At 51.1% G+C, this 12,333-nt stretch overlaps 1 protein-coding gene across 7 annotated transcripts in view; it reads left to right on the top strand.

The window, feature by feature from the left end:
- Positions 1-12,333, top strand: part of NSD2 (nuclear receptor binding SET domain protein 2) — a 79,317-nt gene that overhangs the window by 38,627 nt on the left and 28,357 nt on the right. For all 7 annotated transcript variants that reach the window (XM_027545331.1, XM_027545327.1, XM_027545333.1 and 4 more), the window contains 2 exons: positions 6,465-6,631; positions 7,131-7,613. In XM_027545331.1, the coding sequence (XP_027401132.1) occupies positions 6,465-6,631; positions 7,131-7,613 (650 nt within the window). The remainder of the gene's footprint in view (positions 1-6,464; positions 6,632-7,130; positions 7,614-12,333) is intronic.

The following is a 12,333-nucleotide window of genomic DNA, read 5'->3' as shown; positions in this document are numbered from 1 at the left end:
TCTCTCTGTTCCAGTTGCAGGGCTTAATTAACTTCATTACACGGTCCCCCGGTTTAGGGTTGAGTCATTTCTATAGTCTGCAGCAGCTTCATCACTTCATGGCAAATAGATGGGGAAACAGTGGAGGCAGTGAGAGACTTTATTTTTGAGGGGCTCCAGAATCACTGCAGATGGTGACTGCAGCCATGAAATTAAAAAAAGACACTTGTTCCTTGGAAGAAAAGCTATGACAAACCTAGACAGCATACTAAAAAGCAGAGACATTACTTTACCGACAAAGGTCCGTCTAGTCAAGGCTATGGTTTTTCCAGTGGTCATGTATGGATGTGAGGGTTGGACTATAAAGAAAGCTGATCACCGAAGAATCGATGCTTTTGAACTGTGGTGTTGAAGAAGACTCTTGAGAGTCCCTTGGATTGCAAGGAGATCCAACCAGTCCATCCTAAAGGAAATCAACCCTGAATATTCATTGGAAGGACTGATACTGAAGATGAAGCTCTAATACTTTGGCCACCTGATGCAAAGAACTGACTCATTGGAAAAGACCCTGATGCTGGGAAAGATTGAAGACAGGAGGAGAAGGGGACCACAGAGGATGAGATGTTGGATGGCATCACCGACTCAGTGGACATGAGTTTGAGCAAGCTCTGGGAGTTGGTGATGGACAGGGAGACCTGATGTGCTGCAGTCTGTGGGGTCGAAAAGAGTCAGCCACGACTGGACTGAACTGAACTGAGAGCAGCGTCTCTGAGTGAGACTGACACACCTCCACTGGTGTGCGTGCTCCGGCTCAGCACTTCTGCACGTTTGCTTAAGGAACGGCAGCCATGTCCTCCTGGTTGAGGTGCAGACTCTGGAGAGTTGGCTGCCGGGGCCCGGCTCAGCCTGTAGTAAGCTGCTATGCAGTGTCATTAAGCTCCAGAGATGATTAGGGTGTCTTTCCTGAGTATGAAAGACAAAGGTGATGATAACACTACTTTTGGGGAAAGGTCTTAGCCCAGAGATAGTGAGCTCTCAGATGTTATCATCATCCTCTTTTTTTTTTTTTAACTTTTAAAGCCAGAGTTTGTATTGTGTCTACCCCCTCTCCCCTGGTCACCTCTGGGCTTCTTCCTGAAAACATTGCTGTTTGCGCAGTTATTTCCCCTGCACAATCCTTGTGTTTGGTGATTTAATTTTAATAATTTTGTGCCAACTTCCAATATTTATGTTGCCAGGTATCCCCCCAACTTTCCTAATGCCAAGTGGTTACAGTTGGATTCTGTCTTGTCTTGTTTTTCATGTGAAATATTTTGTTTATTATTATTTTTTTTCCATTTAGAAGTTTTTCAAGCCCACTGTTCAGAGTGGAACAGTGCTGTGGATGTCATCCACTCTCAGCTAGACTTGCCAACCCTTAAATGCTTTGTTTCACCTGCTCTCTCTCTCTCTTTTGTATATAAATACATTCCCCTTTGCCAGCTCATCTGAGTGGGTGCTGTACCCATCCTGACACTTCACCCTGACTTGTCAGTGGGAGTCCTCCTGGAACAAGGCCAGTACCCCGCCTGCATGTGAGAAAGTGGCCCATCAGTAACTGACCCTTCGTCTCTTGGGGCCTTGCTTAGATCTCCTGGGAAGCTCCAGTGTGGCCATGTACTTGATCTTTTTTTCACCCTGAGGTTGAGTCAGGGTGCCTTCCCAGCCCCTGTAGGCGAGAGCAGACCCCCAGCCCTGGCCTTGTGAGCAGACTCAGGCCCACAGAGTCAGGCGAACACCATGCAGGTAGGGCCCAGACTTGGCCCTTCACTGAGACCTTCTTGAAAGAAGGGGTTCAGTCCAACAGTGTGCTTCACTAGGAACTGTCTTGGGTTGCAGGGGAGGCAGCCTTGGTCAGCACAGGTCAGCTTCAGAGGACTGACAGTGTGCGTTTGGAAAGCATCTCAGAAGGCTGAGAGCCAGGATGAGTTGCAAGGGGAATCAGATGACCTTTGGAAAGTGAAGGGGTTAGAGGAACCTGTGAGACTGTGGGGCTGGCCTATGCCGTGGCTCCCGCCCACGAGGTGTGGACCAGGGTGTCCAGTGGGCTCTGGCCACTGTCTTGGTAGCTGACCAGTGCTGCACTCGGGGCCCGGCTCCCTGACTGCCTTCCTCTGAGGTTTGGTCCTCCCTGAGGATCCACTGGTCTGCTGAATGCTGCTTTCCATTTTATCCTCTTTTCATGGTTAAGGAGCTGGCGCTTTCCTGTGAAGGTGAGCTCCCTCCTAAGAGATTCCTTAGATATTGAATGTTGCAGTCTTCACCCTCTTTAATGCTCCCGTTGTTCCAGATGTGGCCCCTGGGAGCCCACGGGGCCCTTTCAGCTGTGTGCTCCTGCCCTGGTTCCATCTGTCTTGGAGCGCTTTCTTACGTGTGTAAACACTAACCACACTGTGGGCTCCCTTTACACTTTCTTTGCCCCGGTCCTTGAACCAGCTATTCCTCGGAGGAAGCCTGGGTCCTTTTAGTAGCGAGTGGTGTGTGGCCGCCCAGGTCTGGGTTCTGGTTGTGTCCCAGGCCTGGAAGGCAGAGGACGGAGGGTGATGCGGGTCTGCTGGCACGCTGTCCCCCTCCCTCTGCAGCACCTGGGATGGCGGGCCTGAGGCTCAGGAGTCCTTGCTGGGAAGACGGCGTGGAGGAGGGTGGCTTCGGGTGCAGAGCTGGCCGAGCAGGGGCTTGGGAAGCAAGGCCTTTTGATTCCTGTAAGGTGGAACTCCCTCAGCCTGCTCCTGATTCCCACCCCCGATTTTCTCTTTCTGTATGTGCTGCTTTTTACTTATCATACTTGGGATTACAGGAGTACTTGAACCTGAATCGGTAGCAACGCATTTAAGCTTTTTTTAAAAAATAATTGTATTCATTTATTTTTGGCAGTGCTGGGTCTTCTTGCTGCTCAGGCGTCTCCCCAGGCGTGGGGAGGCGGGGCTCCTCTCTGGTGGCAGCATGCGGGCTTCTCACTGCAGTGGCGCACGGGCTTGGAGGCCCAGGCTCAGGAGTTGCAGCGCGTGGGCTCAGAGCACAGGCTCAGTAGTTATGGTGCCTGGGCTTAGTTGCCGCACAGCATGTGGGATCTTCCCAGATCAGGGATTGAACCTGTGTCTCTTACGTTGGCAGGGGGATTCTTTACCACTGAGCCACCAGGGAAGCCCACACTTGAGCTGTAAAAACTGAAGTAGAATCTGTGTGCGGAAGAGAGCACAGCTGTTTCGAGAGTTCAGATTTCCTTTGCAAATCTAACCGCGTTTTTGTCATTTGTAGCAGCAGAACTTGTCTTGGTGACTGTCTTCCAGGGCATGCGTGGACAAGCCAGCAGCTCTGAGGCCTGACCCTCTAGGTTGGAATCAGGAGATGATTGGTGTTTTGGGTATTACACCTAAGAAGACTGGATTCTCTTGAGCCTGGGAACGTTACGGTCTCCCTGGTGTACCTGGGTCCTGCTGGTCTCCCTGCAGACACTGGGGCGTCAGGTCCGCCTCTTCTCTGTGTGGAGGCTCTTATTCTTGCCTTTTCTGTGTTATATAGAAAGGAGCCCTCATTGCTGTATTTGTAAATTCCAGCATTTTCTGAAAATACTACAGATAATCTGACTTTCTCACCTTCTGAGTTGATATTGTGATTGTTCCTTTCTGCTTGTTCTGTCAACTAGGAAGAGAGGTGAGTTAGGGTTTCCCGCTGTGGTGGTGGACGTGCCCTTTCCTATTTGAGTTTTTGTCAGTTTCTACTTGACCTGTTCTGGGGTTCCGGTGACCCCCAAGGGACTGAACCAGGAAATGTGGGCCTGGCCACCCTTGTCCTTTGTTTCCCATGGAGCAGACTCTGGTCTGCTCGGTCTCGCCCAGGTTCAGGGTCCACGTTGCGCCTGATGGGCCGTGATGGGGAGGAAGCGAACTCAGCACAACATTAAACTGCCCGAGCTCGTGGTGGAGGCCAGCTTCTCTCAGGACAGAGGGCGGGTGGGGCCTTAGTGAACAATGTTTTCCTCCAACTTACACAGGATGAAAATCCAAGGTTGCTAACGGGTGGTGGGGCAGTTGGTTAGTTATGGTGGTCAAAGAGAGTAAGGGATTCTCCTCTCAATTTGGACCAAAATGAAATTCAGATGGCTTAGAAAAAACCTTAAAAATAAGAGAAAGTTGGGTTATGTTTGTTATGACATTTCTGAGCAGAAAAGAACTTAAAAAATGTTAATTTTATAAGCTTGGGATCAGCCTGTCATATTCTCTGATTTTTTTTTTTTCTAGCTGACATGTAAGGAGCATTTTTACTGTCTTTAGCTATTTATTTTAAAAAATTATGTGCGTTCATATTATTTCATCATATATACTATAACATTTTTCTTAATTCTGCAAATGCTATGGCATATATCTATATTCATTTTCATGATCAAGAGGTCTTTTGAAATACTAAAATAATGGAAGAAGTCACAAATCTTTTGACATAGTTTTGAATCTTAGCTGTATTAAAATCAAAAGAGGTATACACACTTATAAACAAGTCAAATTGTCCTGAGAGATTAATAGTGAAAAATAGTCCCCTGCCCCCCCAGAAGTCATTATTTTTAACTCTTTAAACATTTTCTTTTGGTTTTAGCTACTCTTTTATCATTAGATATTTTCTGTTGACTTTCTGTTATGGTAAATGAAGATTGATCTCTTCAATCATTTCCTGTTTCTTTCCCTTCCATTCTTCCCATATAATTAACTCACTATTTTTATTACATCAAACATAAGTGTTCATTTAATTTTGACCATGTAAATATCATTCAGTGAAAAACAGCTGTGTTCGGTAATTGCATTTTATTTCTTGTACAACCTTTTGTCTTTTTTTGGAGATAACTATTGCATTTCTTGTGAAATTGTATAGTTCATTGCCATTTAGCTTAAATTTTTTCAAGTATTTATTCTTCTGTCTTTAAAACTCATCCTGTCATGTGGTGAGTTTCCCTGATTGGGGGTAAAAATGGGCCGCTCTGTGCGAGTCCCGCCTCCCCTCTGCCGCTTGGATCTCGTGTTCGCCTGCCTTCTTCTTCCGTGGAGAGCCCGTGCGGCCGTTCCCCTCTTCCTCCGCTCGGCCTCTCTCCCCTTCTCTCTCCCCTTCCTCGCGCTAACGGGCCCCACTTCCCCCTGTTTTACTGTCACTGGCCGGCAGGCACCTGAGACTCCGTGAGATGCTTTCCTTGGTTACCGATCGTTTCTGGGCTCCACGCTGTGCTCTTTCTCAGTCAGTTCTCCTGTTTTGCTGCAGCGTGGTTTTTGGCATCCTGAGGAAGGGGTGGAGGTCGCTTTGAGATCCTGGGCTCAAAGGGTGCAGCTGTCGTCACACTCGAGTTTTGGTCTGACTGGGTGTGGGATTTTATGTTGAACGTAGTTCTCAGAATTTTGAAGGTATTACTGCATTTCCTTCAAGCATCCAGAGTTGCTGTTCTCTGTCATTTCATGAACATGGAACTGCCTCTCCCTCCCTCAGCAGCTCGACTGTCCCAAAGATGTGCCCGGACCTGGGTGTTGGGTGAGGTGCTGGGAGGGGTTAGTTCTGACACGTGTTCCTGTGTTTGGTAAATTCTCTGATGAGTTTCTCTGTTTTTCTCTTTGGAAGGCCAGTTATTTATTTTCATGGTGGTATTGTTAAATATCAAATGGCGCTTTCTCTCTCGTTCTTTTCTTCTGACAGCAAACTCGAGTTCTTCTCTGTCGAGCGCCACCTCCTCCTGGTGTGGTGTCTGTGGCCCTGCAGAGACTGTTGGCTTCTGTGTGCTTTGGACTCTGTTAGAGGCTCCTCTGGGTCTGGGGTGCCTGCGCTGGGCCTTCTTCCAGAGGACGGCAGTCAGCTGCCTGCGGCCCGTAGGGGGAGCTGTTGGCTTGTCTTAGAGGCGCTGGCTGGCTAGTGGTCGCCTGGTTGAGGGAGTCTCCAGCTTTTGGGGCAAAGACAACACGGGAAGGGTTTCCTGTGGTGTGCTGGTTCCCTGGGGAGTGCGCTTTGCTGCCTCGTGTCCAGTGTCCTGTGTGAGGGGACAGGGGCCGGGGGTGTGGCTTCTTCAGCATCTGGGGGCACTTCGTGGCCTTGAGCTGCCCCAGCCCCCAGCGTGGTGAGGGCGGGGGGCTGGGATTTGAACTCACGGCTGCCCGGCCTCCTGGCTGGTGTCCTCTCTACTCTGACTGATGGAGTGTCTTCTTCGGTGGCTCTTGGAGGGAGATGAGTTGTGAACCTGGTCAGGGGTCTTTCCTGGCCAGCTTTGAGCCCTGAGTCTCCCGAACGCATTTCCCCTTTTGCTATAGAGTGTGGTCGGGAAAAAAAAGGATTTATTTTGTGGTTAATGGATTCTAACAGCACCAAGTGAAATGACTTCAAAGCCACTCCTAACTTGATATCAGTAATTATTAATAGATTTGCCTAATTTCATCCCAAATTCTAACTTTCAAGTTCTAACATTTTATTTTAAAAACTAGGTCAGAAAAAGAGTGCACGCCAGTATCACGTACAGTTCTTTGGTGATGCCCCAGAAAGAGCTTGGATATTTGAGAAGAGCCTTGTAGCTTTTGAAGGAGAAGGACAGTTTGAAAAATTATGCCAGGAAAGTGCCAAGCAGGCACCCACGAAAGCTGAGAAAATTAAGGTGACAGATGTTCCTTAAGTACAATTTTAGACGAAACTTTTATTTTTATTCTTAATTATTTATCTTGTTTTGAACTTGTGGTTGCTTGAAACACTGTAATGGCCTCTTATGTCTGTCACTGCTCTCTTTGCCCAGCGCGCTGTGTTACACAGTACGGCAACTTTGTTTAGACGCATGGTTTATCCTGATGACTCCCAGAGATAGTTTTTCTAAGTTTTGTTTTCCTTTATGTACGTGCACACACACACACACACACACACACACAGACACACACATCTATATATGATATTATATATAAGTATTTGTTGTAATTGCAATTGATTTCTAATTTCAAGAAACAGTTATACTGGTCTGAACTCTAAAACCTTCAAGTTAATTGGTTTTTATAGTTTTTGGTTTCTAAATTTACCTGAAATTCTAAAAGTATCCTTCTTTAAAGTGAGTTAATCTTTAATGTTTGTTTGATGAAACTTACATGTGTCTCATGTTTTCTTTGCAGCTGTTGAAACCCATTTCAGGGAAGTTGAGGGCCCAGTGGGAAATGGGCCTCGTTCAGGCAGAGGCCGCCGCACGCATGGCGGTGGAGGAGCGGAAAGCCAAGTTCACCTTCCTCTACGTGGGGGACCAGCTCCGCCTCAACCCCCACGTGGCCAAGGAGGCGGGCGTGGCTGTAGAGTCGCTGGGAGAAGCAGCAGAGCCCTCAGGAGTCGAGGAAGAAGCTGCAGACAGCCCTAAGTCCTCGGGGGAGGAGGGCGCGCCTGTCAAGAGGAGAAGGAGGGCCAAGCTGTCCAGCTCCACCGAGAACCTCCCCGGCGACCCGGGGCCGGGGCGGGCTACACCGCAGAAGGTGGCCGAGGCCGACTCCAGGAGGGGCGCGGGATCTCCCCCCGGCAGGAAGAAGGCTGCGGCCTCCACCCCGAGGAGCCGGAGGGGCGATGCGGCGTCCCAGTTCCTGGTCTTCTGTCAGAAGCACAGGGACGAGGTCGGTGTAGGGATGGCTCTAAGGGGTTGTGCTAAATGCGGGGGTCTGCCTGTGAGGCCCGTCCTTTCAGCACCCAGCCCCGGCCCCGGCCCCGGCCCCCAGCACTGTCGGCCAGGCCATAGTGCGCCTCTGTACACGCGGGTCTCAGGGGCAAGTGTCATTAGGGGGAAGCCAGTGCAACCCTTGGGGGCAGAGATCCTTGCCTTTGTGCTCTAGAATATTCCTCCTGACTATGGTGGGAAGGTCCAGGGACAGTGGGAGGTGGGCTGCTCTTTGCTAGAAGCTTGTCCTCACCCTGACCTCCAGCCCAGGTTAGTGCCTTCCCCAGGAGGCAGCCCAGAAGCCTCCAAGAGGTGGTGCGAGATTGGATTTACGGAACCTAATGCTGCCATGGGCCTGAGCGTGTTGGCACCTGCTGCTGTGGTGTGTGAAGGGCAGCCTGCTGTCAGTGGCTAAACATTTGACTAGTTTTCTTTTTTTTTAACGGTTTATGTTTTTTATTTCTTTATAAGCTATGTCAGCATAAGCACGGAGGAAATACGCCTAGAATTTTGCCAAAGAGGTGTCTTGGGCAAGATTTTCAGTTACCAAGCATAGAAATATTCACGGGTGTATCTTGCAAAGAGGTCAATTAATAGATTCTTATAGCAGTCTGAAAAGTTCTCAGATCCACTCACCATCAGTATTATTTATGTTTAAAAAGCACTTTTTATTTTGAACAGTTAAAATTCACAGAAAGTTGCAAAGGTGGTATAGAGAGGTCTAGTGGATCCTTTACCCAGTTCCCACAGTTCACACGTTACGTAAATATCAAAACCGGGATATTTACATTGATAGAAAGTGTGTATATAGCGCTATGTAATTTTTGTCACGTAAATAGCTTTGTGTAACCATTACCACTATTAAGATACAGACCTACTCCATCACCACAAAAGATCTCCATCATGCTACCCCTTTAATCTTGTCCTATATGTGACCATCTCTACCCTCTGGCAATAACTGACTTATCCTCCATCTTCATAATTTTTTAAAGGCAAGCTGCTGCTGCTAAGTCGCTTCAGTCGTGTCTGACTCTGTGCGACCCCATAGACGGCAGCCCACCAGGCTCCCCCGTCCCTGGAATTCTCCAGGCAAGAACACTGGAGTGGGTTGCCATTTCCTTCTCCAATGCATGAAAGTGAAAAGTGAAAGGGAAGTCGCTCAGTCGTGTCCGACTCTTTGTGACCCCATGGACTGCAGCCTACCAGGCTCCTCCGTCCATGGGATTTTCTAGGCAAAAGTACTAGAGTGGGGTGCCATTTCCTTCTCCATTGACTAGTTTTCTTAATCACTTATTGTAGAGTGAACTGAGCTTATTTGGACATCGTCAAGTCTCGATTCCACTTTAAGGGCTCAGGCCGGTATCGTTGGTTCTTTGCTGTTACTTGAAATGAGTGGGTTGGTGGGACTCTTCTCAGGATTGCAAGGCAGGTGTGATATTAGAACGCCTGTTATGATTCGTCATTGCAGGTTAAATAATCACCTCAGTAGGTGGAGAAAAAACATTTGATAAAAGTCATTGCTTTTTTTTGGTCACGCCGTGTGGCTTTTGTGGTCTTAGTTCCGTGACCAGGGGTTGAACCTGAGTGGTTGGCAGTGAGAGCATTGACTCCTCACCCCTGGACCCCTGGGGAGGTCCTTAGTCGTGATTGCTTTTTGATACAAAGTTAGCAGGCAGGAGTAGACAGGGTCTGCTGAGGGGTGATTTTCAGAAACAGTTAGCATCATGACGGTTGAGGATACTTCAGAAGCGCCTTCTCGGATCGTGAACGAGGCAGGGTGCCCTTGTGCCACCACTGGTGTTAAATGCAGTGGAAGCATGGCCGAGCAGCAAGAGGAGGCCCTCGGCAGAGCCCCCGGCCCTGGGGGAGACAGTGACGCGGAGCAGCCCAGCACCGGGGAGCTGGAGCATCACGGGGTCGTGTCCGTGAGGCCGCAAGGAGGGAAGGTAACAAAATAGATATGACTTTGGAGAAAAACGACTGATGTTTCAGCCGACCTAAGTGGAGATTAATGGGAAGGCTCACTGTCCTGAAGCTAAAGTTGTCATCCCCCTCTCCTAAGTCCAGTGTCCTCCGGGGAAGCTCCCAGCAGGAGTGTCTGCCTTTTTAAGCAGGTGCTAGCATAGCCACGTTGGAAGGGAAGCTCGGCCTGAGGACTGGCCCTGCACAGAGGAAGCGCTCCTACTGCCAGCAGTGGGTCTCCCGCTCAGGACCGGTGCTGGCCCACACTGCGGACTTCAGAATTCAGTGGCTCCAGGAGGAGAGTTCTGTCAGTCTAGGAGAGGGAGGGCTTCTTCAGCCAAACAGTTCACAAACTGGAAAGGAACGTTGTTAAAATGAAACGAGAGCTGCGTGTGCAGAGCTCAGGACAGTCCTGGAGGAGGAAGGGGAGAGGCTTTGAGAAGAGCAGGTCATAGGAGACCCCAGGTGCCAGTGAGCTGACCGGCTGCTGAGCCTGAGGCGGCAGGGACCACACATCACGGCCACCGCACAGCCAGCACCTCTGTGGCCAAGGGCCCGGGGCTGCAGTGGGAACCCATGTGCACGGCTGTGGAGGGTCATTGCTTACGTCTAGTTTCAAGAGAAATTCGGCAATATCTAGTGAGACTGAAGATGCACGTTCTTTTTGTCTTAAAATTTCACCCCTAGGGAAATTTGCCCTAGAGAAATTTCGCCCTAGCACGATGTTCAGAGCTGTAAGACGTTCTGGCAGGCCCGGCAGGCTGTGGTCCACTCCTGCAGTGTTCCTCAGTCGTGAAGGCAGCCTTGCTGCACGTCCAGGATAGGGACCCTCAGATCCCATCGCCGAAGTGTGAAAGTGTAGCACGCTCGCCCGCTGCCCGCTCCCTGCCTCCCGCATCTGTCCACAGAGGCTGGGCGTATCCAGACCTGTGCCTGCTCAGGTGCCAGGCAGTGCCGCCGTGACAGCCTGCCCCCCAGCCGCGCTTGCGCCGCTTCCCAGTCTGCATCTCCCTAGAACGTGCACTCGTCTGAGTTTATGAGGGAGACCTCGGGCCGCTTTCCAGAGGACACCCTTTTTGCTGTGGGGACCCAAATTGCTCTTAGTCAACCCTTCTAGCACTAAGGTATGTGCTGAGAGCAAGCAGGCTGACCACTCCAGCAGGTGCTGATGGGTACAGCCCTGCAGCTCCTGTAAGGGAGCCCTGCAGCTCCCTGCACAGCCTCTCTGGTCTGAGCATCCCTCCAGAGCTTTGCTGTGGGCACCCTAGTGCACGCTTACCCCAGACTGCAGGTGCGCGGCCACAGTCAGGCCTGCAGCAGACCCAGACGCCCGCCTGGCCCTGCCTCTGCCGGGTGGGGCCCGCAGGCCTGCCCTCCTGCGGGCGCGGGGCTGGCCCGGCTCTGAGGGCCTGGTGCTGTCAGCATGGTGCTTGCCTGTTCCTGCAGGTGTGCTGTGCTGCTTCTGTAGTAAGTGACACTGGTCTTGAATGCACCAAACTGCTGACTCCAGCGTGTAGAAGGATCTGGCTTTTCTAGGTGCTCTTTTCCTGTGGAGAGTGGCCGTGCACCCCAGGGTGGTTTTTGTTTGGTGGTTAATGAACCAGTGGCCGGCCCTGGAGGAATGGAGTGGGTGGAGTCTCCTTTTCTGGAGTCACTGTGCCCATTAAGGACATCTGGTCGCCACTTGCTGCTCTTTTAAAAAAGCAATTTCCAACTTTCTTCTTGCAGGTGAAGAAGAGGCCGTGCTCCTTGCAGTGGTTTTCGTTCCTTGTTACACGCTGTGCCCAGTAGTCTTTGTGCAGCAGGCTAGGGTTGGCCGTGCAGCCCTGGCTCCTCCTGGAGTCCAGCTCCCCCTGAGGCCAGGGACAGGAGCGTGCAGGACGAGGGTCCACGGGGCCAAGGCTTCTGCCGGGACCAGGCCAGGGGCGTGGCCCCCAGCAGCTGGGCGGCACCCGCATGTGGCTTCCAGGCCTCCCGCGAGGAACGTTGGCTTAGGGCGCCAGTGTCCGTGGCGCTTTGATCTGCTTGTTTGGCCATGTGGGGCCTGAGTTGTGCGCGGGCGTCTCTGGCGCACGCTCAGTAGTTGTGCTGCTCGGGCTTAGTTGCCCTGTGGCCTGCGGGGCCTCAGCACCCAGGCCGGGGCCTGAGCCCCTGCCCCCTGCATTGGAAGGCGGGTTCTGAACCTCTGGGCCACCTGCGAGTCCCCAGGAGCAGTTTTATTAGCAGATGTTTTCAGCACAGTTTCTGATTTTTAAAGGATCTTTTCCCACTCTATCTGCCCTGGATTTTACAGCTGCTTTAGAGGTGGCAGTGCCTCTGTCTCGGTTCTTTGGGTGCACATTTGTGTTGGGTGCCTGCTGCTTTGTAACAGGTCACCTCTGAGCGCAGTGGCCTAAAACAACCACCTGCACTGATGACCTCAGAGGCTGTGGGTTGGGACTTCAGGAGCAGCTTGGCCAGGCGGTTCCACCTCAGCGTCTCTCGTGAGGTCGCTTTAAGATGTCAGCTTGGTGGGGCTGCGTCACCTGAGGGCTGGACTGGGGCCGAGAACCCTCCCCAAGGTGCCACATCCTGGTGCCCGTGGGGCCTCCGTTTCTTGCCGGTGGTCTCTCCAGTAGATGTGTGTGTGTGTGTGTGTGTGTGTGGCGGGGGTGGGGGGGGGTGCCATCACAGCAGGAGGCCAGCCCCCCAGCAGGTGATCCCCAGGCCAGGGCGGA

This window comes from Bos indicus x Bos taurus, chromosome 6 (assembly GCF_003369695.1).
Source record: "Bos indicus x Bos taurus breed Angus x Brahman F1 hybrid chromosome 6, Bos_hybrid_MaternalHap_v2.0, whole genome shotgun sequence".
NCBI classification, from domain to species: Eukaryota; Metazoa; Chordata; class Mammalia; order Artiodactyla; family Bovidae; genus Bos; species Bos indicus x Bos taurus.
This window is presented reverse-complemented; position numbering and strand designations above follow the sequence as displayed.